Source organism: Anabas testudineus, chromosome 22 (assembly GCF_900324465.2).
Source record: "Anabas testudineus chromosome 22, fAnaTes1.2, whole genome shotgun sequence".
In the NCBI taxonomy this organism is placed as follows: domain Eukaryota; kingdom Metazoa; phylum Chordata; class Actinopteri; order Anabantiformes; family Anabantidae; genus Anabas; species Anabas testudineus.
In genome coordinates this window covers 167,501-190,802 of record NC_046630.1, presented here as the reverse complement: position 1 = coordinate 190,802, position 23,302 = coordinate 167,501, and the positions used below count along the sequence as shown (strand labels likewise).

At 42.2% G+C, this 23,302-nt stretch overlaps 4 protein-coding genes and 3 non-coding genes across 12 annotated transcripts in view; 6 read left to right on the top strand and 1 right to left on the bottom strand.

Moving 5' to 3' along the window:
• Nucleotides 1-852: 852 nt before the first annotated feature.
• Nucleotides 853-4,102, top strand: clec14a (C-type lectin domain containing 14A). 2 transcript variants are annotated; one of them, XM_026339176.1, is made up of 2 exons: nt 853-1,093; nt 2,209-4,102. In XM_026339176.1, exons 1-2 carry the CDS (start codon nt 1,091-1,093, stop codon nt 3,583-3,585), a joined length of 1,380 nt encoding a protein of 459 aa, XP_026194961.1. In that variant the 5' UTR covers nt 853-1,090; the 3' UTR covers nt 3,586-4,102. The 2 variants fall into 2 exon arrangements, with proteins under 2 accessions (XP_026194961.1, XP_026194962.1); XM_026339177.1 differs by lacking the exon at nt 853-1,093 and adding an exon at nt 1,733-1,813.
• A 927-nt stretch (nt 4,103-5,029) lies between these two features.
• On the top strand, nt 5,030-12,749 carry dkc1 (dyskeratosis congenita 1, dyskerin). Its single transcript, XM_026339174.1, has 15 exons — nt 5,030-5,271; nt 5,951-6,006; nt 7,673-7,759; nt 8,180-8,271; nt 8,440-8,624; nt 8,741-8,805; nt 9,038-9,164; nt 9,487-9,617; nt 10,046-10,189; nt 10,259-10,379; nt 10,607-10,725; nt 10,951-11,054; nt 11,316-11,358; nt 11,917-12,099; nt 12,473-12,749. The coding sequence occupies exons 1-15, from the start codon at nt 5,256-5,258 to the stop codon at nt 12,533-12,535; spliced, it is 1,536 nt and encodes a 511-aa protein (XP_026194959.1). The 5' UTR covers nt 5,030-5,255; the 3' UTR covers nt 12,536-12,749.
• On the top strand, nt 9,843-9,968 carry LOC113148802. The gene has a single exon (XR_003297475.1). It is a non-coding gene; the product is annotated as a small nucleolar RNA SNORA36 family (small nucleolar RNA).
• Nucleotides 10,402-10,478, top strand: LOC113148794. The gene has a single exon (XR_003297467.1). It is a non-coding gene; the product is annotated as a small nucleolar RNA SNORD83 (small nucleolar RNA).
• Nucleotides 10,778-10,854, top strand: LOC113148792. The gene has a single exon (XR_003297466.1). It is a non-coding gene; the product is annotated as a small nucleolar RNA SNORD83 (small nucleolar RNA).
• A 58-nt stretch (nt 12,750-12,807) lies between the features above and the next one.
• Nucleotides 12,808-17,612, bottom strand: im:7136021. 2 transcript variants are annotated; one of them, XM_026339178.1, is made up of 4 exons: nt 16,931-17,612; nt 15,668-15,862; nt 15,315-15,525; nt 12,808-15,191 (listed from the first exon to the last, which is right to left on the bottom strand). In XM_026339178.1, the coding sequence occupies exons 1-4, from the start codon at nt 17,583-17,585 to the stop codon at nt 14,954-14,956; spliced, it is 1,299 nt and encodes a 432-aa protein (XP_026194963.1). In that variant the 5' UTR covers nt 17,586-17,612; the 3' UTR covers nt 12,808-14,953. The 2 variants fall into 2 exon arrangements, with proteins under 2 accessions (XP_026194963.1, XP_026194964.1); XM_026339179.1 differs by having other exon boundaries at nt 15,668-15,859.
• A 97-nt stretch (nt 17,613-17,709) lies between these two features.
• Nucleotides 17,710-23,302, top strand: part of cinp (cyclin-dependent kinase 2 interacting protein) — a 12,447-nt gene continuing 6,854 nt past the window's right edge. Inside the window, exons 1-3 of one of the 4 annotated variants that reach the window (XM_026339183.1) lie at nt 17,710-17,801; nt 18,095-18,232; nt 22,493-22,664. In XM_026339183.1, coding sequence (XP_026194968.1) covers nt 22,513-22,664 — 152 coding nt within the window. In that variant the 5' untranslated portion in view covers nt 17,710-17,801; nt 18,095-18,232; nt 22,493-22,512. Of the gene's footprint in view, nt 17,802-18,094; nt 18,286-22,492; nt 22,694-23,302 lie in introns of those variants that run through there. The other 3 variants (XM_026339182.1, XM_026339184.1, XM_026339185.1) reach the window with 3 other exon arrangements.

The window sequence follows — 23,302 nt, the reverse complement described above, 5'->3', positions numbered from 1 at the left end:
ATCTCTGCTTACTGCTTGTTCTACGGTGCTGCTCTTCATCTTCTCCCTTTTCTTCCTCCTGTATTTGTGAAATTGGAGATGTGGGTATAACCAAGGACCAGCTCTGGTTCCTCCTCCTCATCCTGAATCTGTTCAGGTTCTTCTATCTATTCTCCCTCTCTGTTGTCTTTCTTCTTGTCTGACTGCTGAATCTTTCTTTACTGCCGTTATTCCTCTCGAGGCCTCCATGGCCAACTTCCCGTTGTTCCATTTTCTCATCTCATCAGGCCCAAAAGGCCTCCTCCCATTCTATCTTCCTTGAGATCCAAAAGGTCTCTTGTCATTCCACCTTCTTATTTGAGGCCTGTGTGGCCTAAACTGCACATACTCCTTCACAGGGTTCTTCCTCATACTTACCTCTATATTTAATTTTACCATCGACGTCTATTTTTCTGAGCTCCTTGACACCTGCCCAAATATCTCAGGGAACTCTTCAAGGAATATTTCTATTTTCCTGATGTTCCTTGAATGTTTTTCCAAGATATATTAAAGTTTTTCATGCAGCACTGGTAATGAATTTCCAACTGATGTTTGATCATCAGATTTATTTACTGTCTGAACCAAACTGCATTCATAAATATGCCATTTTAAATCTCAGCTCTTTTCTGAATGTGACATGCAGTTTCTGTATTTTACATTCAGTTACTTTTGTCTGTTTTTTTTTTTTATATGACTCATCAGGACTCATTTTTCTTTTCTGTTCTTGTATTTTTCCCTCAATAAACTCTTATCTTAAGACCGGCTGCAGAGGCATTTCTCCTGAGGAAACCAGCTCACCGTATCGAGACACAGCACACTTCCTGTCCTGGAGCAGAAGACGGGGGTGTGATGTAGTGAGTGTGATGAGGGGTGAGGCTGCTAGTCGGTCTGTCACCAGAGCTACTGTGGAGAAAAACCAGCAGAAACTGGGAGAGAGAGGAAAATACAGAGTAAAAGCTGGTAGAGGACAAGAAGGAGAAAAGTTCAACAAAGCGAGGAAGAACTAGAAGACTAAAAGTAGCATAAAGGAGGAAGTGAATGACTCAGATAAAGACGGTTGAGTCTCAGTTTGATGGTAAGAAAACATTGATTTTTTACCAAATCTATTTTCAATATGAGAAGTAAAGAATAAAAATCCATCAGATGATCAGTAAGAGGCTGTGTCTTCACTCCTACGTCTCTTGAATCCACCACAGGATGTCCACATGGATTTTCTAATGTACTGTACTTTGGGGAGGACGTATAAATCCAGACAAATATTTCCTGTTGTTTGTCAGACAAGAACAAGCTTTAACAATCTGCATTTTTTAAAGCATGTGAAGGATCATTGGTGAGTTTAGAGTAGAAAGCTTCATCTGCAGATTTTGAAAAAAATGCTTTTTTAAAATGAATCCATCAGAACACATTTACTTCTTTAATCAGCTGCTTTTATTTCAATCGTTTTCAGACTGGTGCAAACTGGAAGCAGTAAGAAAAGAACTTGACCACTGGTATATTTGACAAACAGATTATTTACATTTGGATTTGTCATTTAAACATGCAAATGTTTAAATGACTTCCTGAGCAGGAGCAGGAACAGGAGGAGACTCGTTTAGGAAGTTTCCTCGCTTCCTTCTATCGAACACTGGTCTTATGAAGTGTGTTAATACTTGTTAGTTCCTTCCACGTTACTGCTTTAGTTTTTGGCTTCAGTAACAGTGTCTCTGTGAACAGTTGATGGACAACAGGTTAAAATACGCCATCCCATCAGTTCCGGATTCTTGAATCACCGCAGCTTCAGTTTCTTTGGCAGCAGGTTGGAACAATTGAAAAGTCATTTTTTACTTTTTGTTGAACTCGTGTTTCAGAGTTTCACCACAAAATCCTGAGTTTACATCCAACAAACGTGTTGTCATGGAGACAAAATTAATAATGTTGGTGGTTTTGTTTACGGCTCATTGAGACAAGTGTGACGACTGTGTGTGTGAAAGGGGTGGAGAATAGTCCACTTTTTATTTATTAAAATGATTCCGTTAACAGATTAAGAGTTCGGCGTCGTCTGCATATAACAACAGAAAATAATTCCGACCTGAGAAAAGAGCTCTGAGAAACACTTTCACTTCATTTTATGATTTAATGTTTTTATCCTCTGTCCAACACCACAAAAGCTCTTTTCTTCTTTATAACTAATATATTTTAACTGTTCTACAGATTCAGACACAAACGTCTGTTTTTGGACAGAGTCTTCCTCAGAGGGAGTCAAAGAAGATGGCGTCCAGACTCTACTGCTGTTGGACTTATCTTTGGATCATCCTGTTCAGAAGCGTCTCTGCTGACTCGGATTCACTGCCACGCTACAACATCAGCCGCTACCCGGCAAACTTCGACCAGGCCACGCAAAACTGTTCCCCCGGTGTCCTTACCACATTTGCCACCAAGCAGGAAATCAGCAACATCCTCAAGCTCATCTCTGACTCAGTTCAGGGGAATTTCACCTTCTGGATCGGGCTGAAGAAACCCAAGGACGCGTGCATTTTCCCTCACCGGCCTCTCAGAGGGTTCAAGTGGACAGAGGATGGCGGGGAGCACTCTGACGTGATCCACTGGGCAGCAGAGCCACAGCAAACCTGCACCTCAGTTCTCTGTGCAGCACTAACAGGGGGGTTTGACAGGTCAGCAGGATCCAGGTGGAGTCTCACTGCTGTTACCTGTAAGAATAAATACCACTTTATCTGCAAGCTGAGAGATGGACTCACAAGACCAATGGCTGAGAACAGAGAGACCGGTGTTAAAACTACAACAGCAGACCCAGTACCAACGACATCTGAACCAAAACTTGAGACAGCGGCACCCCCTACACCTGCAACACAACAACGAGATTTATCTACACCTGAACATCGGGTTCCTCCCTCACAAGGAGAACCAGAAACTGACCTGAATCCCACAACTGGACGTGAATTGGTGGGACCTGACTCTGGTCCTGGCTCTGGACCAGCTCTAGGGTCACACTTGTGTGAACACCCAATCATCCCCGAGGCCCGCTCCCTCAGTCCGGATTCTGACAACAACAGGGTCCAGGTGGAGTGCTGGTCCAATGATCTGCTGGAGTTGCACTGTCAGGGTCGTCCTTCTGTGTGGCGTCTGCCAGATGAGTCTCCCGCCAACTTCACCACCATCTGCCAAAAATGCGAAGTTGGCTTCAAGAAAGACGCTTCTGCAAAGTGTGTGGATGTCGACGAGTGCGGCGGCGGCGAAGCCCACTGCAAACACACCTGTTTGAACACCCAGGGCTCCTACAGGTGTGTCTGCGCTGACGAGAGCGGGAACGCACACGAGGAGGACTCTCCGGCCTGCCTACGTTCAGTCACAGTTGAGGAAGGTGGCCCACTGAGGGGGGTCCTGGTTCCGGTGCTGGTCGCTGTGGTGGCGCTGGTGGTGCTAGTGGTGATTGTTACGGTGATAGTGAAGTGCTGCGTCATGAGGAGGTCAAAGAAGAAGAAGGCGGAGAAGAAGGCGGAGAAGATGGCGATGAAGAGTAAAGGCGGCAAGGAGTCCTTCATCACAGCCAATGAGAAGACGGCAAAATGAAGGAGCAGGACTGGGATTGGTTGAAAAGAAAGAAGACAAATTATTTTTAAATGAGTTTCTCAAATCTTCTGTGATTCTTTTTCCTCATTGGTTGATTCTTTGATTCTTTTCTGGTTTATAGAAAAAAGAATTAGTTAAATTAGTTGATTGACCAGCTCCTGGGTTTTCATTGATCTGCTAAAAAACCCTGAGGTTCGTCTGACAGGCAGCAGTTAAAGTTACAGTTGGTTAATTAGAACTAAGTCAGAACTCAACTCAACTAAGGATTGATCGACTTGGGTTCAGCTGCTGTCTGGTCTCGGTCTTGTGTGTGTGTGTGTGTGTGTGTCACTGTACTCCTAAATGAAATATTGTAATGATGAAACTGACTAATTGTTATTTCCAGACGTGTGACTTAAAATGAATCTTTTATGTAAATGAGTCGTTCGGACATAAGTGAATAAAATGTATTTCTGCTGGTTTGGACAAACTGAGCTCAGGTGATAAAACAGTAATTAATAAAAAGCTGAATATTCAAGCGTTCCACTAAACCCCGCCCCCAGCTCCAGCTCAGGTTCATACAGGTGTGTTTTAAACAACACCTTGTGACGTCAGTGGTTTTACATGATCCTTGTTAAAAAACTGTTCAGTTACTGCATGACGACAAAAGTGATTCACTGACTTTTGTCTTGTTGAAGAATCCAAAACCTGAACCTGAACTGAGCTGGTTTCTGTCAGAACCAGACCATTATCAGTGTCGGAGCTGAATGTTGTTGTTTCCAGAGAAACAATAAATACGTCCCGTGATGAAGATGAGGATGATGAAGATAAAGAGTTTCCTTAAACAGAACTATCAGTCAGATGATTGTGGATCATCAGTGTCTTCAAAGTACTCCACTATAGGTAGAAGTCCCTCTTCAAGGTCTTTACTCAAGTTCAAGTACAAGTACACGCTCTTCACTATGAAAGCTGTATTTTAACAATAGTGAGTTTGGTCAGAAAGATTTATTCTACAGTTTTTAACCCTCTATGTACTGGGTCAATGTGGCACCTGTGAGGAGGCGGAGCCAATGAGGCAGCAGGTAAACAGTCAGTTGTTGAAACAGTGAAGTGTGATTGAACGAACCAGACTGAGATGAGAACTGGGTCAGAACAGCTCCTGAACACCAGGTCCTCTGTGTGTGTAGTCCAGTCCCATTAGCATCCAGCTGCTGCAGCTGTTTATGATGGACAGGTGTCACACAAGTGTCACACAGGTGTCACACAGGCAAACAGATAAACCATGTTAGGTACAAGTGGGCAGCACATGTATCCATTTACTGTTTCTGGACCTTTTACCATTCCTCACAACCTTCTTCAGCTGGTGTCAGGTGAACATTTGGGAAGGGCTGGGGGGTGTACAGGTGAAAACAGTAACAGACTGGTGGGAAACAGATTAACTGATGTCATTGTTGTAGTAGAAATCATCTCAGAAAAGGAAGAAGAACCTTGGAGGGTTGGACTCTACAACATAATATCACGTTTTCGTAAAGTGAGCATCAACACATGAAGAATGAAATGTGGAGAGTTGAGAAGCAGCAGCAGAAAACAAGCAGCAGGGGGCGGCAGCGTCCGTTCTGCTGCACCACAGAAGAAGAAGGAGGAGGCGGCGGAAGAAGACCGCGGCTGCGCGCTCGGTCTCTCAGTTCAAGATGGCGGACACAGAGGGTGAGTGTGCTGCACGTTTTTCTGAAAACGCTTTTTTTCTCCAACTTTCTGTGATTGGATTAATTTAACGAATAACTAAAACTTAGACTGTTGTTGTGTTGAACTTTTCTTCATGCAGCGTTTGGTTTAATTTATGCCAAAATACATTAAGAAAAGCGTGGATTTAAAGATGTTTTTCCTCCACAGAGCAGTAAACCCGCAGCTGTTTGTGTCTTATTGAGTTTCTTGTGAATTCATATATCCACCTGCGGTTATGTAGGATATGTTGGAGTTTTCCTTCTTGGGGGGCAGCTGGCGGCGCCCTGCACAACCCACGTGTGGAGGCTGAGACTGAAGCAAGTTTCGGCTGCTGAAACGATAAAACTGTTAGAATCCCTGGTGTGTCCCTGGTGTGACCATTAAATCTTCACCACTCTCCTAAATCGATCTTCGTCGACATGACCAGTGTATCTGTCGATTATCAGCGGTTTGGTGCTTGTAGTTGAGCCTGTTAGCTTCTCCGGTTAGCCTACTGATGCTAACAACCACGTGTTGTCTTAGCGGCCACGTGGGCTGCAGCTGTACTCCGTTAAATCAGCAATAAACCGGTTATTTACCATCGAAAACGAGATAATAGATTAAACTAAACAGATTAATGTTACTGTTCAAAGTTGATGTCCTGACAATTGTCCTTTTGCAGCAGCGTCACTGAAAAAGAAGAAAAAGGCCAAGAAAGTCAGTGAAGAAGAAGTTGGGGTGAGTGAAGTTGAACCTGATGATATTAAAGGATTGAACATGTTGAGTCCATGTGGATCTAAGAACAGGTCGCCATCCTGAACCTGGAGCTGGAATCTGGCTCCACCAGGCTGTCTCAGTTTGGCCCAGATTGTTTAGTGGACAGTGTCTTTTATTTGTTTTGTCAAGAACAAGTTGTGCTGTTGCCACATGTTAACATAGAGGTTTGTTAGAAACGGTTCCTGGTTCAGATCTCCGCACGGAGAGTGAGGAACTTTAGTTACACTGCTGACTGATGGAGGTTTCCCTCAGAAAATCTGCGATCAGTCACTTTTTAAAACTCACCCAGCTAAAGCTGTTTAAACTATAAGTAGGACTATGTCCACGTGATGTCATCTGCGTTCTCAGTTAAGGAGCTATACTTTTAGTCATTTATCAGAAGCTTTTATCCAGAGTGACTTACAAGGTACAGAGGCAGGGAAAGCATAAGGAGGTCTTGCCTAAGGACCCTTACTGGAGATGGAATCCTGGTCTCCTGCATGGAGGTCCTCAATGTTGCCACCTCACTATTCAGCCACTAGATTTGATGTGATTAAGCTGTGCAGGTCCAGAAAAAAAGACGCTATTTTAAAAATTGTCACTTCTCTTTATTTCACCTACCAGCAGCTCCCCCCCCCCCCCTTTTTTTTTTTTTTCTTCAAACCCAGTTCTAGTACCTGCATATTAAAATAAGTGATTTATTTTTCCATTGCAAATTATAAAAGCCTTACAAATTTTGTAACAGCACTATAAAAGGTAACTAAGACACATTCACATTTAATCATCCCTCTGGAGTCTGCAAGCATTGATAGGACTTGATAGGAATTTTCACCTTTTGATGCTCTCTCGTAGCGTTTCACGTGATCTAGATATTAGACATGGAAGTTAAGTCTTTTTTTTCTTTTTTTTTAAATGAAATAAGTGTCCCAAATAAACTCTGAAAGTACTCCAGCTGTTATCTTCTGTAAAACCTATGTTGAAGTACAGAGAACAACATGAAGTGAAGGCTGAACCGCTGACCTCTATTTAGGCATTTGCTCAGGCTGGTGGTGAGAATTGTGACTTTAGATTAAACCAGTTCTTGTTGCTCTCGTTCCTTATCCTTTATTTAATCAGAAGTGGAGTTTGCTATGGTATATGTGAAATAATCAGCAGTGAATTACTCAAATTGCCCATGGACTGTTATAAAGACCACGTGTTCAATTTTAGTCAGCTAGTGAGGTCCCAGTAGCTGGTGTGGAGCTGCCTAGCTCCCGTTAGCTGTCCTCCTGTACCTTGTACCTCTCTTGTAAGTTACTTTGGATAAGTGTCTGATAAATGACTAAATGTAAACCCTAAACACTGTAAAGTGCCCTGAGATGACTTCTGTTGTAATTTGGTGCAATACAAATAAAATTTAATCAATCCAGGGATTTATTGAGCTGACTTTTTATACCATCATGAGGAAGTGTCAGTGGACAGAAATTTGAAAAACTGGGAATCATCAGATGGTTCATAGGAGTCGAATCGGGGACCAACAAATCCAGGATCAGGACATGAAGGAAACAAACTTGGTTTAGCTTCACTACAGAGAACTGTGCATATTTTCCTGTTTTTTACTGTATTACATGAGAAGGACCTTTTTTAAAATATGAATTTGTTTTAACAGGAAATTCAACAGAGCGGAGACTTTTTTATCCAACCAGAGACTAAAGTTGCTGCCCTGGACACGTCTCACTGGCCTTTGTTATTAAAGGTAACATCTGAGCTCACCTGTTCTGTTGGGTATTGAAGGTAAAATAGCTGCTGAAGAAGAAATTGTCTAGTAAGCTTTGGTCTTTTGAAGATACTATACTTCACACTAGATGAAATAATTTTGAGTCTTGATCATGTGATGTGATGAATCAGTTTATCCATTCGCTGAGCAGCAGCCATCTTGTCTCTGCCTTGCTCTCGTTCTGGGGGTGGAGCCTCTCTGTTGAGGTGCCGGTGTCATGTCGGCGTTCTGCTGCTTGATAACCTGAAACCACACAGAGAGACAGACTTGACCTGACTGCCAAGACGACTTACTGTTCTGATCACATGATGCCGAGACGTTATTCAGTTCATAGTAAAAGTCTGAAAATAAACTGTTTTGCTAACACAGTAAAGATGATTTTAAATTTGTTTCCTGCAGAATTTTGACAAATTGAACATTCGCACAGCTCATTACACTCCTCTACCAAACGGCAGCAACCCCTTAAAGAGGAACATCCAGGATTATGTCAGGTAACATGTAGGGTAATGCTAACATAGTAACATTAGGATTATATCGGGTATCATATCACGCTGTTGACTTACTTCTCAGCAAACACATTCATGCAAAGCTAATATGCTAACATCAAGAATTTTTGGGTACAAAGTGAAGCTAGAATGCTAACACCTTTCTTCTTCTAGGTCTGGCTTCATTAACCTGGACAAACCAGCCAACCCGTCATCCCACGAGGTGGTGGCATGGATCCGGAGAATCCTGCGGGTTGAGAAAACGGGCCACAGCGGGACGCTTGACCCAAAGGTCACCGGCTGTCTGATTGTTTGTGTGGACCGAGCCACGCGACTGGTCAAATCACAGCAGAGCGCAGGTAAGAAAATGGTTTTGTAATAGGTTGGTGGTGACAACTGTCTCCACCCAGCTGACAGTCACGTCGGCACAGAAAAAACCCAGCGGCCCCCTCACTACTCTCTGTGTGTGTTGCAGGTAAAGAGTATGTGGGAATCGTTCGGCTGCACAATTCGATAGAAAGCGAACACGCTCTGGGTCGGGTAAGTTCCTGCTGCAGAGCACTTGCTGAGTTATTGATTGATTTTAAAGATCGATCAACAGTAACAGGCTGCAGAATATCAGAAATGAGCCTGTTACCGATCAAACTTGTTGCTGCTGTAAAGATGTACCAATTGTTAGGAAATGAGCCCATCTGTGCCTGAGAAGCCTGTTTGGTAATCGACCCCTCAGGCACATGTCATGTGACCCTCACTCACCCGCTTCTGTCTGCAGGCATTGGAGACTCTCACTGGAGCTTTGTTTCAGCGCCCGCCACTGATCGCCGCTGTGAAACGTCAGCTCAGAGTTCGTACGATCTACGAGAGCAAACTAATAGAGTACGACCCTGAGAGGAGGCTTGGTGAGAAAATGATCAATACCTCTGTCTTTAATCTTTACGGACCTGTTGTGTCCATTCCGTGGTAAATGGTAAACACTTGACGTTTATCTCTTTCATAAGCTTGCTCAAATGGGATTGTTGGGTTTTCTCTATAATTTTTTGTGTAAATATTTTCTGTAAGGTCTTAAACCTTACACTGTAAAGTGCCTTGAGATAACTTCTGTTGTAAATTGGCGCTATACAAATAAAATTGAATTGAATAATAACTTTATAACGGTTTGTTTGTTATGGGTTAGTGGTCAAGGTGCCGTGATGTTGCAGCTCACCTGGCTATGTGTTACAGGTATCTTCTGGGTGAGCTGTGAAGCAGGAACTTACATCCGGACACTGTGTGTCCACCTGGGTCTGCTACTTGGGGTTGGTGGTCAGATGCAGGAACTCAGGAGGGTCCGGTCCGGAGTCTTGGGAGAAAAGGTCAGTACTACTTCCTGTCCTGAGGTTCACACTCTGCTCTAGGGCCTTGTTTTAGTAAAGGTTTGTGTGCACTAAGTCGTAGGCAAACTTGATGATTACAGGTGAACACTGAGGACTCTTTGAAATGAACTAAACCTTATGAAGCGTGAAAGTGATTTACAGCAGCTGAGAATGTCTCTGAATTTAATACCCTTTTAAAGGGCCGGTGCAGGTAAAATGGTAAATGCTCAAAGTGTTGAGTTCAGTCCTGCTGCTCAGTGCAGGTCTGATAATTAAACTTTGAAACAGAAACCTGCAGCAGAGATACAGGTGACAACATATGTACATCTGAAGCCTCGCCGCTGCTAACATCACAAACATCAGAATCACAGAGAACGTCTCATGTTCTCTGTGATACTCTGAGTTCTCATGCGACTGTCTGGTTTCAGGACAATATGGTCACGATGCACGACGTCCTGGACGCTCAGTGGCAGTTCGACCACAACAAAGATGAGTCTTACCTGAGGAGGGTCATCTTCCCTCTGGAGAAGCTGCTGGTGTCCTACAAACGCCTGGTGATGAAAGACAGCGCTGTAAGTCTTTCTGACCTTCTGCTGCTCCTGTTTCCTGTCGGCCTGTTTGTAACACCTGTCTGTCTCTAGGTGAATGCCATCTGTTACGGAGCCAAGATCATGCTGCCAGGTGTCCTCAGGTATGAGGACGGCATTGAGGTGAACCAGGACATTGTCGTCATCACAACCAAGGGAGAGGCCATCTGTACAGGTGAGGGACGCACACAGGTGAAGCCACATGATGAACTGAATGGCAGCAGTAGCTCTCGGGCTGTGATGACCTGCTATCTATCACCCTTTTCTGATGGCTTGACAGCATTTCCACATTTAAAGTGGGGTCAGTTAGCCAGGTCTAACAAGGTCTGGGGTCTAATTAAAATGCATAGATCATTTTTGAATTAAAAATTAACAGCACCACCCCCCCACCCCCAATTCCAGCTGTAGCTCTGATGACAACAGCCGTCATTTCCACTTGTGATCATGGCGTGGTGGCAAAGATAAAGCGTGTGATCATGGAGAGGGACACGTATCCTCGGAAGTGGGGTCTGGGCCCAAAGGTAACCCTGAACTTACTTTATTGACCACAACTGAAACTTGCACAAAGGTGAAGCCACATGATGAACTGAGTAGCTACAGCAGCCCTCGGGCCGTGATGACCTGCTATCTATCACCCTTCTCTGATGGCTTCAACCTTTTCCTCGTTTTATGTAATACGTAGTAGTAGTAGTAGTACCCACCTGACCAACAGAACCGTTTTAATGAAACTGTATTGTTTGATTCAGGCGAGTCAGAAGAGGGAGCTGATCAAGAAAGGCCTCCTCGACAAACACGGGAAACCAAACGACAGCACACCACAGGATTGGAAGAACCAGTACGTCGACTACAGGTACACCTCACTTGAGGAGGTACAGACATGTGACTCTGGTGCAGACAGTTATCCCTTACTGAGCTGATGTGCTCTCTGAGGGAGTCAGTCTGCTACAGGAACTTTCAGGTTTGGGCATCTGTAGTCGGCCACTTGCTGAGCTACAGCTCACCTGAACACAGTGATGTCATCAGATGTCAGTGACATCACACTGCAGATGTCATCTGAATGGGATTAAATTAGGTTTAAAATCGTGTTCACTAAAAACTTCTCTATTAACAGTGTTTCCAAGGTGAAGGAGTCGTCACAGGACACACCAGCAAAGGTAAACATACCTTTATTAGACAACCAGTCACCTGATACGTTTTTATATTTAAAAGTGAAACAGTTGGGTCATTCAGGGGTTAGGTTTAGGAGTTTGTGCAGTGTGAACCTGCCGTAAAGACAGGAGTTGTGTTTCCAAAGGTTCCTCAATCTGTCAGTGAAATTGTATATAATGTATAAACATACAGTTCATTTTAACATAAACAGTGACTGGGGGCCACTCATTGCTACAGGAATTTCCATCATTGTGACACCAACCTGTCCAAACACTAACTGAACAACTAGAACCTACAAACTAAAAGAACCATCAGTTCTCACGCTCGCAGCACAAATCATAGTCAGAGCAGCTGCTGCAGCTTCTCTCGGGTCATCACGAGATATTTTAATCAACCAATCAGTTTTTAAATTATTTTTTTGTCCTTTTCCACCTGAGAGTCCCTTAAGTTTCCTAAATCCCTCTTAGAACATGACTCTCAGCTGGGACTGTTAAGCTAGAAGCTCTAAGGTTTTTGAGTACTAACCCTGGGTTTATGTTGAATGTGACCTTTAACCTCTGCAGAGGAAGAGGGAGGCGACAGACAGTGAAGGTGAAGCCACAATGATGCCGTCCACGCCCTCAGCAGAGGATGTAAAGAAAGAGAAGAAGAAGAAGAAAAAAGAGAAGAGGGCCAAACTGGAGGAGGCGGGGCTTGAAGAAGCAGGGGTGGGTCCAGATGACATGGGGGTGGAGCTTCAGACAGAGGTCAGTAATGTCAGGGATGGTGTCATTGCTCTAATTTAAACTTGGACTAAAAGTTTATCTTCAAAAAATTTAGTCAACTTTAAAATAAAATATTGATGAAACTTAGTTTCCTGTTAAACTTAAACCGTTGAAGCTTGATTTTATTCCTCACCAAATCAATAACTGAACATTCTCCAAAGGAAAACGGCTTTTCACCGAGCAGTGTGACATGTTGATCCTCAGGTTTGTTCATATGGCAAACTTGGAACAACTGCAGAACACTGATCACTTTTTAGCACAAATCCCACTAACACCATGAGCTGTGTCAGGCTGCAGGTGAGTTTAAACCAAACACTTGTCTTGGGTTTTCTGAAATTGATGTTTTGATCTGTAGGGTGGAGAGGCCAAGAAGAAGAAAAAGAAGAAGAAACAGAAAGAAGGCGACACATCGGAGTGACAAGAAATCAGCAGGTGAACAGGAAACTGTCAGTTTCCACCCACTGTCATACCTGCCTAAACACCTGGACACAAAGCATTCTGGGAGCTTAATAATGGACTGCATGAATGCAGAGAGAAGAGGATTTTTTTTTTTTTTTTTTTTAAACATTTCTTTCCAACTGTAAATAGCTGATCAGGAAGACTGATTTCAAAATAAAAGTCTGTTTTCTGTATTTGTCATCTTCAGAAACATTTGTTCAGGTAAACAATGTCACATCGGACTGAAGCGTGTCAATGAATGAAGCAGTTTATTTCCTCATATTTGGCAACAGTTGTCTGCAGCTGGTTGGGAATCACTTTCAGTTAGCAGTGTAATAATTACACTCAGACCCATTAAATAGGCTGCATCGCCATGCTCAGATGCATCGAGAGAACTAGTTTTGCGGGTGTGACATGCAGCAAAGGTCCCCAGCTGAACTGTCAGGAACAAGGTTCTCTGGTCCATTGAAGCAAAGATTGAACTAAATTCTTAATGGTATTTCTGGAGGAAAACCAGGCAACATCCTAACAGTGCAGCAGGGAGGCTGGTCAGGTGAAACCTGAAGAGGCAAAGTCCCAATGAAAACCTGTTCCACGGTGCCAGAGCTGCCAAAGTACTGGGTAAAGAGTCTGAATACTTCAGTACATGTGATCTTTTAGTTTTATCTTGGTAATAAATTTACAGACAATTCTGTTTTAACTTCGTCAACCTGTTTACATTTAGCAGACGCTTTTATCCAAAGCGACTTACAAGTGAAGAAGTTAACTGAGGTATCATTTGGTAATATACATTCATATTTAACAGATACCTGTGCCAGAGCTGGATTTGAACCCTGTTCTCCTACATGGAAGGCAGTGACTTAACCACTAGACTAACCAGTTTAAGAGTCTCTTAAACGTAGAGACGTTTGCTGAACCTGCAGTCAGACAGTGGCATTACCTGTGAGACAACATCCCATCAGACAAACACCTGATCCAGTTTAACAGGAGAACTCAGGTTGTTTTTAGTTTTACATGTAGAAAAACGTGGTTCAGGAGACGTGAGCACGAAGAGCCACGACAAGAAATCAAATTATTTAGTGTGATTCAAGTTTTTCTATTGTTTCATTATTTTAGATCTTTTTCATTTTAGATGCTAAAGTGACAGAACTCAGTAAGTAAAGTACTAGAGTAAATGGTCCTTGCCACCACTGTGTGTACTAACAGTCGTAAACTGCTTAATGTGATGAAACCAATTTAATAATCGCAGGTCAAAGTTGCAGAACCTGGTTCTCATTATTCTTTGGTGTTAATTTCTTACAGCTGCGCATTTAGAGCTTATGCATTGTTTCCCATAGAGCTGGCATTTTATGAATTTTTAGTCTGTACATGAAGGGGAAAGTGTCAGAAAATAAATCAAACTTCATGTTCAAAGCAACATCAGAGAGGTTTCAAACGTACCACAGACCTTCAAGGTTTAAAAGGACTTATTGTATATGGGTGGGCACTTAGTTAAACACACAGTGACTCTCACAGAGAAAGGGTGGGGGGTTGAGTTAGTCTCTAACCCCGACCCTCCATGTTGTATTACAATTAGCAACCCACAGAAGCTTCTAGCACAGTCTGTAGATTAAGAAACGAAACAATTTGAGCCTCCGGCTTTTTAAGTACCTGATGTGACAGAGATGTGGTGCTGATGTTTCCTATAACCACCTTCACTAGTAGCTATTTATACTTGCACCAGTATTATATTATATAGGTTTATCTTTTAGTTTTGCGTTTTCTCCAAAATTTAAGTTGGGAAAGTTCACAAACACACAATAGTTGAGCAGAAGCTATTATAAGTAACTAGTCATAAGAGGAAATATTTAGAATTTGACTGATCTGTCTTTTAAACTGTTTGCAAACAGCTGGTGTGTTACTATGGTTACAGGTGGTTAAAACCTGCTGAATCAGCAGGATTGGACATTAAGGGTTTTTTTTGGGATTGTACTGTTTCAAGACTTTCCTGAGCCAGTGGTGTGAAATTTCTGTTTGACGGCTAAAAACTGGTCAGAAGAGTGAGTTAGAAAAGTACAAACGGTAAATGGGGGAACTCTCAGGATCTCATATCACCTATCAGGCTGAGAGAGACAAACGTGTTGGTCCGATTCACAAAGAGTGAAACTGTGGCCTATCAAAAGGTGAAGGATAAGAAGAAGGATGGAATAAGGATAAATAAATACGAATAAAAGTGTGCAGGGTTAGAAGCAGCAAGTCTCTGCTTTACAGACGCCCATAAATACACCATTAACCGTTTACCTGTAAACATGTAATACCTTTACCCATCATGCAGCAGGCTCCAAAAAGTGTTTGGTGTTAGTTAGTGTTTGGCCCCGCCCCCAGCAGTCATGTGTTATTCTAGAAGCTCTAGGATTGGTCAGATGCAGTGGCAAGTGAGCAGGTCTCTGTGTGAGGTGGTGATCACTCGGACTCTGTGATTGGTCAGTTTCTGCAGTTCAGAGATCAGCTGCAGCAGACGAGGACCCGGCTCATTGACGACCCAACTCGGGTCCACCTGCGGCTCAGGTTTGTAGTACGAGTCTAGAATCTCCAGAGTGTCGAGTTGCTGCAGCTGCTGCAACTGCAAGAAGTCGCCGTCTGAGACGTGGTGATGTCTGAAACACAGAGACCGGGATGTTACCATGGAAACCACGCTGAATCAGTAAATGTCACATTAGATACATAGTAGAGGCATAGAGAGTAAATGTGTTGTTGAGTCTCAGAAAATAATGTCTAACCTGATACGGAGTGTCCTCAGGTGAGGGAACAACTGAGGGAGGAGCCTGACCAGGTTGGAGGAGGAGCTCCAAGGCTCTAGGTGCAGGTGTTCCAGGTGAGGAACTCTGAGTGAGACCACCTGCAGGTCTTCAGGTTCCAGATCTACACACAAGGTCAGACTGAGAAGAGACCATGGCAGGTAGTTTGCGTAAGCCGCTAGAGGATGGCCTCCTATTGGACAGACAGGGCGGGGTCATTGTGACATTACTATGTTTGACCAAGAATAGAAAACAGAAAATAAAACTGCAGGAACGTGTTAATATAGTTTAAAGTTGTCTAAAACAGTCGATCTGCAGCAGACGTTCAGACGCACCGTACACAGTGAGGCTGCAGAGTTGTGGCAGTGACATCAGCCATGTTTGTAAGTGACAAGTGGGCCCAGGTACAGAGTACAGGTGGAAGACTGACAGGCTCCGGAGGTGGGACAAAGGCTGGAGAACTTTCTGTGTCACCACAGCATCATAGTTCAGCAACTGTAGATCAGACAGGTGCAGATCCCCCCCCCCTGCTGGATAGAATGCAACTGGGTATATACCTATTCATAGACATGATAATACATCTGCAAACACACGTGTCCTGACACCAATATGTCAGGAGATTATTTCAAGCTTTTTTCACAATGAATTACCTGCAAGACCCACACTGCCCGTCCAAAAAACACTCTCTAATATTTTGTTGCCTTTAGCTGTGATCACGACACACATTCGCGGTGGCATCGTTTGAATAAGCTTCTGCAGAGCCTCAACATTTATTCCCGTCCAGAGTTGCATTAATTTTTCTCTAAGATCTTGTTTTGATGATGGAGAGACGGACGCTGCTCAAAGTCTTCTCCAGCTCATCCCAAAGATTCTCAGTGGGGTTAAGGTCTGGACTCTGTGGTGGCCAATCCCTGTGTGACAATGATGTGTCATGCTCCCTGAACCACTCTTGTACAATCTGAGCCTAATGAATCCTGACATTGTTGTCTTGGAATATGTCCGTGACATCAGGGAAGAAAAACTCCATTGATGTAATAACCTGGGCCTTCAGTATATTCAGGTAGTCAGCTGACCTCATTCTGAACCTGGACCTGACCAACTGCAGCAACCCCAGATCATAGCACTGCCCCCACAGACTTGCACAGTAGACACTAGACATGATGGGAGCATCACTTCACCCTCCTCTCTTCTTACCCTGATGCTCCATCACTCCTGGAACAGGGTAAATCTGGACTCATCAGACCACATGACCTTCTTCCATTGGACAGTTCATAACCCAGTTTTAGTTTCATCATCTCCGTGGATGATTTCTTTGATTCATGTCAATAATTTGATCCTTCTGAAACAGATATACATCTTTTCCACGACCACAGGATGTGTCTTCAGACTTGGTGGTTGACGAAATGAGAAGCTACTCACTGCATCAGTTCAGTAACTTGTAACATATTCATCCAGTGGGAGGCTCTTACCTATTAGCTTAGTTACATCCAGGTGGTGACTCTTTTTCTTTTTTTTTTTTGGACGGGCAGGGTATGACGTCACTGTTAGTTTACAGCCAGGCAGTCAGCCAATCACCGTTGACCTGTGTAAATATTTACCTGCAAGGTGAGCGGGGCTGAAGAAGTCCTGTGGCAGTGTCTTGTAGGTGATCATGGTCCAGGATAGGTGTTTGAGGTCGGTCAGGTGAGTCAGGACTCCACTGAGTGTCAGGACTCTCAGGTTGCCATCGTGGTGCAGCAGCAGGGAGGTGAGACGAGTCAGCTGACTGATGGCAGCCAATAAGTGAGATGCTGTACAGGTGAGTTGCACATTACAGAGGCTAAGCTGCGTCAGATGATGTCTCAGATGAAACAGGAAGTCCAGGTTCTTCAGCGCAGTCGTACAGGTAGTGAGGGACAGATGCTGCAGCCGGTGAAAACGTTTTAGCTCGTCAATGCTCCCTTCTCTCCAGTCATCCAATCGCAGCGCACTGAGAGCAGGAAGCCAGGTGGACAATTGTGTCAGGTACTTCCTCTTTCCTGAACGCATCAAAACTCTTCCCACGTGCCGCTGAGCCAGGCTGCGCCAGAATGGGCGATTGTACCTGGAGAAGTCTCGCAGTATGACACTGAATCCCTCCCACAGGGGGCGGGACTTATCCAACAGGTGTTTGAAGTGAGAACAGGTGCAACGCACACTCAGTTTGTCTCTCCAGGACAGAAAACTGAACACCTGCAACCATAGCTCGGAGGGAAGCTGCATTGGTGACGTCATGACGGCCTCGGACTGCTACTGACTAATCTGATCTAAAAACTAATATGAATGTCTGGTTATTGATTATCGTTAAAAGCTGATCACCTGATCACAGTTCAGTAGGAAGCTGCAGTGCTGACATCATCTTTAACATTGGAGAGTTTCTTCTGATTATTGATTATTGCTACAGATGGACGATCGGAACGCTCGCGTTTCTTCTTCTTCTCTTCCTGCTGGGTCAGTAACCAGAGAGTGTTTGTGCACAGTAGAGGTCCCACTCTGATCTGTTTCTGCTGTGCTCACGTTTCATGTTAAACTTCCGTCGCTCACTTTGTCCGCAGAGGAAAAATCACGTGATGTTAATTTAAACCATAAGTGAGAAGCACGAGTTAAAAATAAAGTGAATAAAAACTCTGAGACATTTAGTTTCTAAACTGAACCACAAACATCTTACGTACTTTTTTATTATTATTTGACTATCCTACCGCACCGAGTTCTCACTCTAATCTGATTATTCTCTCGAACGGCAGAGTGACACCTCTTCACGGTAGAACATCCTGTGAATGTGGTGACGTCTCTGTCAGTGTATGACATCAAACCGAAGAAGAAGAAATCAGCTGCAGGAAATCACCAGAAGAAGGACAACCAGGAAGCGTGAATTCTTCAACGTGCGCATGTTGAGTTATTCATTACTGATTATTGGTTATTGGTCAGATGGAAGGTGAGTCAATACCTGTCTGCTGTTTCTGTGGCGGTTTAACTAATCGATAGTTTAACTCAGGTGAAGATGAAACGTGTACGAGACTTTGGTAATCAACAATCAGCTGATGATCGATCAGATCAAAGGAAGAATTTGATTTAAACTCACGTCAGCAAATCTCCGATCCATGTGTTTTTATTCATCTAATTTAACTTTTACCCAGGCGAAAGTTCACAAAGTCAGTACTGAAGTGAAAGTACATGGCTAAACGGGTACTCTAGAGATTAAAGTACACACTTTGAGTACAGAAGTGTCAGTACTGCAGCGATAAAGTATTTGAACCAGTGATGCTGTTGATAACATGAATGTTTGAGTCTCCGGTTTCTGCAGAATCCAACATGTTCAATCTAATTCATGGATAATAAAACTTCAACATTTTCTGAACACTTACTAAGAGAAATCACAGTAACTGCTTCTTTACTGACGGAACCTTTAGTCAAATACATGGAGGAAAAGTGCTGTTGTTGAGTAAGTGTACTTTCAATCTCTAAAATTGAATTGAATTCCAATCGAATCTCAGGATCTGGTGTCTTTCTATAATATTGTGTTTCTCACTGACCAATAATAGATAACAGGCTGCAGTTTATTTACAGAAGAACTTATTATTTTAATTGATAATACATTCAATTCAATTTTATTTTATTTGTATAGTGCCAAATCACAACAGAAGCCATCTCAAGGCACTTTACAGTGTCTCAGGTGTCTTTATTTTATACATATTTTATATGTTTTATACATATACTCTGTAAGGTTTAAGACCTTAGAGGGTATAATTGTATAGAAAATTACATAGAAATCCCATTTGAGCAAGCTTTAGGCAACAGTGGAGTTGGAGGAAGAAACCTCCAACAGAACCAGGCTCATGGCGGGCGGCCATCTGCCTCGACCGGTTGGGGTGAGTGAAAAGAGGAGAGAGAAAAGAACAGCAGACAATAAAAAACAACAAGCTGCAAAAACATTCCCAGAGAAGGAGACAGAGAGGAGGAAACACAACTACAGGAGAGAGAAGACACAAAGTTAATGACATGAAATGTTAGAATTTGAATGGATAGAGGAGAAAGGAGAGAGGAGAGGAGCTCAGTGTATCAGTAGAGTTCCCCCAGCAGACTAACCTATATCAGCATAACTAAGAGATGGTTCAGAGTCACCTGATCCATCTCTAACTATAAGCTTTATAAAAAAGGAAAGTTTGAAGTCTAGTCTTAAATGTAGAGAGGGTGTCTGCCTCCAGAACCTGAACTGGGAGCTGGTTCCACAGGAGAGGGGCTTGGTAGCTAAAGGCTCTGCCTCCCATTCTACATTTGGAAACTCTAGGAAATACAAGTAAGCCTGTAGTCTGAGAATGGAGAGTTCTGCTTGAAAAATATGGAACTATGAGTTCTTTAAGATAAGATGGAGCCTGATTATTAAGTGATTTATAAGTGAGAAGAAAAATTTTAAATTCAGTTCTGGATCTTACAGGGAGCCAATGGAGAGAAGCTAACGTAGGAGAAATATGATCTCTTTTACTAATTCCAGTCAGAACTCTGGCTGCAGCATTTTGGATTAACTGGAGGCTTTTTAATGAGCTATAGGGACAAACTATTAATAATGAATTACAATAGTCCAGTCTGGAAATAACAAATGAATGAACTAGTTTTTCAGCATCACTTTGGGACAGGATGCTCCTAATTTTAACTTTAATGTTTCTCAGGTGAAAAAAGGCAGTTCTAGAGATTTCTTTGATGTATGAAGTGAAGGAGATATCCTGATCAAAGATAACTCCAAGATTTCTTACAGTGTTACTTGAGGCCAATACTAATAACCAATAACCTCTGTCTTGTCTGGATTTAGGAGAAGGAAATTGGAGGACATCCAGGCCTTTATGTCTTTTTAGCAGCTTGAAGTTTGACTAATTGATTAGTTTTCCTTCTGGTTTCATAGATAAGTATAGCTGGGTATCATCTGCATAACAATGGAAATTTGTGTTTCCTAATAATATTGCCTAAGGGGGACATATATAAAGTGAAAAGAATCGGTCCAAGCACAGAACCCTGTGGAACTCTGTAGCTAACATTGCTGTGCATCGAAGATTCATCATTAACATGTACAAATTGAAATCTATCTGATAGATACGATTTAAACCACTCTAGTGCTGTTCCTTTAATCCCAATGACATGTTCCAGTCTGTGTAATAAAATGTTGTGATCTATAGTTTCGAATGCAGCACTAACATTTAACAAGACGAGTATAGAGAGTAGACCACTGTCTGATGCTAAATAGATCATTAGTGACCTTTACCAGTGCCGTTTCTGTACTATGATGTACTCTAAATCCTGACTGGAAATCTTCATACAAGTTATTACTGCGCAGGTGGTCATATAATTGCTTAGAAACTACCTTTACAAGAATTTTAGAGATAAAGGGCAGATTGGATATTGGTCTATAATTTACTAAAACCCCTGAGTCCAGAGTAGGCTTTTTGAGTAGGGGTTTGACTACAGCAACCTTAAAAGCCTGTGGTACGTAGCCTATTTGTAAAGATAGATTGATCTGATCTAATATGGACGTGCTGATCAAAGGTAAGACATCTTTGAGGAGTCTAGTCGGGATGGGGTCTAAGAGACATGTTGATGGTTTAGAGGAATTCATTACTGAAATTAATTCAGAATGATCTACGGGTAGGAAGCAGTCTAAGTACGAGCGTGGTCTTACAAATGAATCTAGAGCTGTTGAACAAATGAGACCATCCATGCTGTAAGCAGGGAGGATCTGATAATTTTTTTCTCTAATAGTTTTCTAAGATTTTATTTGTAAAGAAATTCATGAAATCATTGCTGCTGAGAGTTAAGGGGTTACTAGGTTCGACAGAGCTATGACTCTTCGTCAGCCTGGCTATAGTGCAAAAGAAACCTGGGGTTGTTCTTATTTTCCTCTATTAATGAGGAGTAATATGAGGTTCTAGCTTTACAAAGGGCTTTTTTTTATATATATATTATTAAACTATCTTTCCAGGTTAGGCAAGATTCATCTAAATCTAGCTTACATGATGTCTGCTTTAAGCTACGGATTTGTGAATTGAACCATGGCGCTTAAAGTCACCCACTATAATGACTTTATCTGCACTAAGAACTAAATCAGATAGAAACTCTGAGAATTCAGTTAAAAACTCAGAGTAAGGGACAGGAGGATGGTACACAATAACAAACAGGACTGGTTTTTGACTTTTCCAGTTTGGATCAGAGAGGCTAAGAGTGAGGCTCTCAAATGAATTCAAACTATGTTTAGGTCTGGAGTTGATTAATAATCTTGAGTGGAAGATTGCTGCTACTCCTCCACCCCGACCTGTGCTTCTAGGAACAAAATTAACATTTGACTCATTCAGACAGACATACTCATTCTGCTGCAGCCAGGTTTCAGTAAGACTAACTAAATCTATTTGATTTGGTCTATTATCAAATCATTCACTAACAGGGATTATGACGAGAGAGATCTGATATTTAACAGTCCACATTAGATTGTTTTCTTTTTATTTTGTTCTGAGAGAGCAGTCGTCTTTATTTGTATTAGGTTCTTATGAATCACTCCTCTTGGGTTGGTTTTTGATATAAATAATTTAGGTAGTCGGGGAGCAGACACTTTGTCTCTACATCCTGGGCTCCACTTTGAGAGTTTTTTTTTAGCTCATATTATTTGCAGAGCACCACTTAGACAGCCAGAGGTTAAATGACAACATGTGGCTAAACATGTCATCACTGGTCAGATTAGAAAGGGGTCCAGAGAAAACTATGGAGTCTGACATAGTTTTTGCAAAGTTCATTCATAATCTATAATTATTGCACATTATAGTGTAATAATTACGGTTCACTTTGGTATAAAAATAAAATACTAAAATTGTTCTATATATACAGCAAATCATTTCTTCTTTTTCCACTCATCCCAACCGGTCGAGGCAGATGGCCGCACACTATGAGCCTGGTTCTGCTGGAGGTTTCTTCCTCTCCACTGTTGCCTAAAGCTTGCTCAAATGGGATTGTTGGGTTTTCTCTATAATTTTTTGTATAAATATTTTCTGTAAGGTCTTAAACCTTACACTGTAAAGCGCCTTGAGATAACTTCTGTTGTAAATTAGCGCTATACAAATAAAACTGAATTGAATTAATTTGTCTGTAATTACCTCGGTTTTCAGGTGAGTCTGGTGACATCACAATGACCTCAGCAAACAGGAAGTGCTCCGCTGTAACAGGAAGTGGCCGAAAGATCAAAGACAACACAGCTGACTGGCACAACCTGATTCTGAAGTGGGAAAAAGTCAACGAGGAGGGATTCAGCACTGCGGCCAAAATCATCAACATCAGACGGTCCGGTTTAATTAGTTAAACTGATTCAGGTTAATTAATTAAAAGTGTATTTATCAACAGACTGTCAGGTTTAATTAGTTAAACTTACTCAGATTAATTTATTAAAAAATGTTTTATATATTAATGATACACACTGTTAACATCAGACGGTCAGTTTTAATTTGTTAAACTAACTGAGATTAATTTATTTAAAAAGGTTAGTCACTTTCAATTAAGATAACATAAGATAAATCTTTATTGATTCCATAGTGGGGAAAGTAAGGTGCAAAAAATGAAATCTAGAAAGTATGCAAAAATTAAACATTTTTGTATTTTACAAATACAAATAATGTACATTATATGTATAAAATAAAACAAACTACTAAAGATAAGGCAGATTAATAATAAACATGTATGTGAACAGTTTGAGTTTGAGAATTTGACTGTTGAGTTGTACAGTCTAACAGCGTTGGGTATGAAGGATCTGCGGTACCGCTCGCTGGATGAGAGGTCTTGTCCATGATGGAAGTCAGCTTGGCCAACATCCTCCTCTCACCCACCTCCTTTACAGAGTTCAGTGGACAGCCCAGGATAGAACTGGCCCTCCTGACCAGCTTGTTCAGTCTTTTCATGTCCCTGTCTGTGCTTCCTGCACTGGA

What these genes read in the sequence shown, in the direction of transcription:
- dkc1 (XM_026339174.1), top strand. An exon ending in CCGGAGTCTTGGGAGAAAAG is followed by an intron (nt 9,618 to 10,045) that starts GTCAGTACTACT and finishes GTCTGGTTTCAG; the next exon opens with GACAATATGGTCACGATGCA. An exon ending in TGGTGATGAAAGACAGCGCT is followed by an intron (nt 10,190 to 10,258) that starts GTAAGTCTTTCT and finishes GTCTGTCTCTAG; the next exon opens with GTGAATGCCATCTGTTACGG.
- im:7136021 (XM_026339178.1), bottom strand. Translation starts at nt 17,585, where the DNA reads ATGACGTCACCAATGCAGCTTCCCTCCGAGCTATGGTTGCAGGTGTTC. An exon ending in CAGCCCCGCTCACCTTGCAG is followed by an intron (nt 15,863 to 16,930) that starts GTAAATATTTAC and finishes CATTCTATCCAG; the next exon opens with CAGGGGGGGGGGATCTGCAC. An exon ending in CTGAGGACACTCCGTATCAG is followed by an intron (nt 15,192 to 15,314) that starts GTTAGACATTAT and finishes TCTGTGTTTCAG; the next exon opens with ACATCACCACGTCTCAGACG.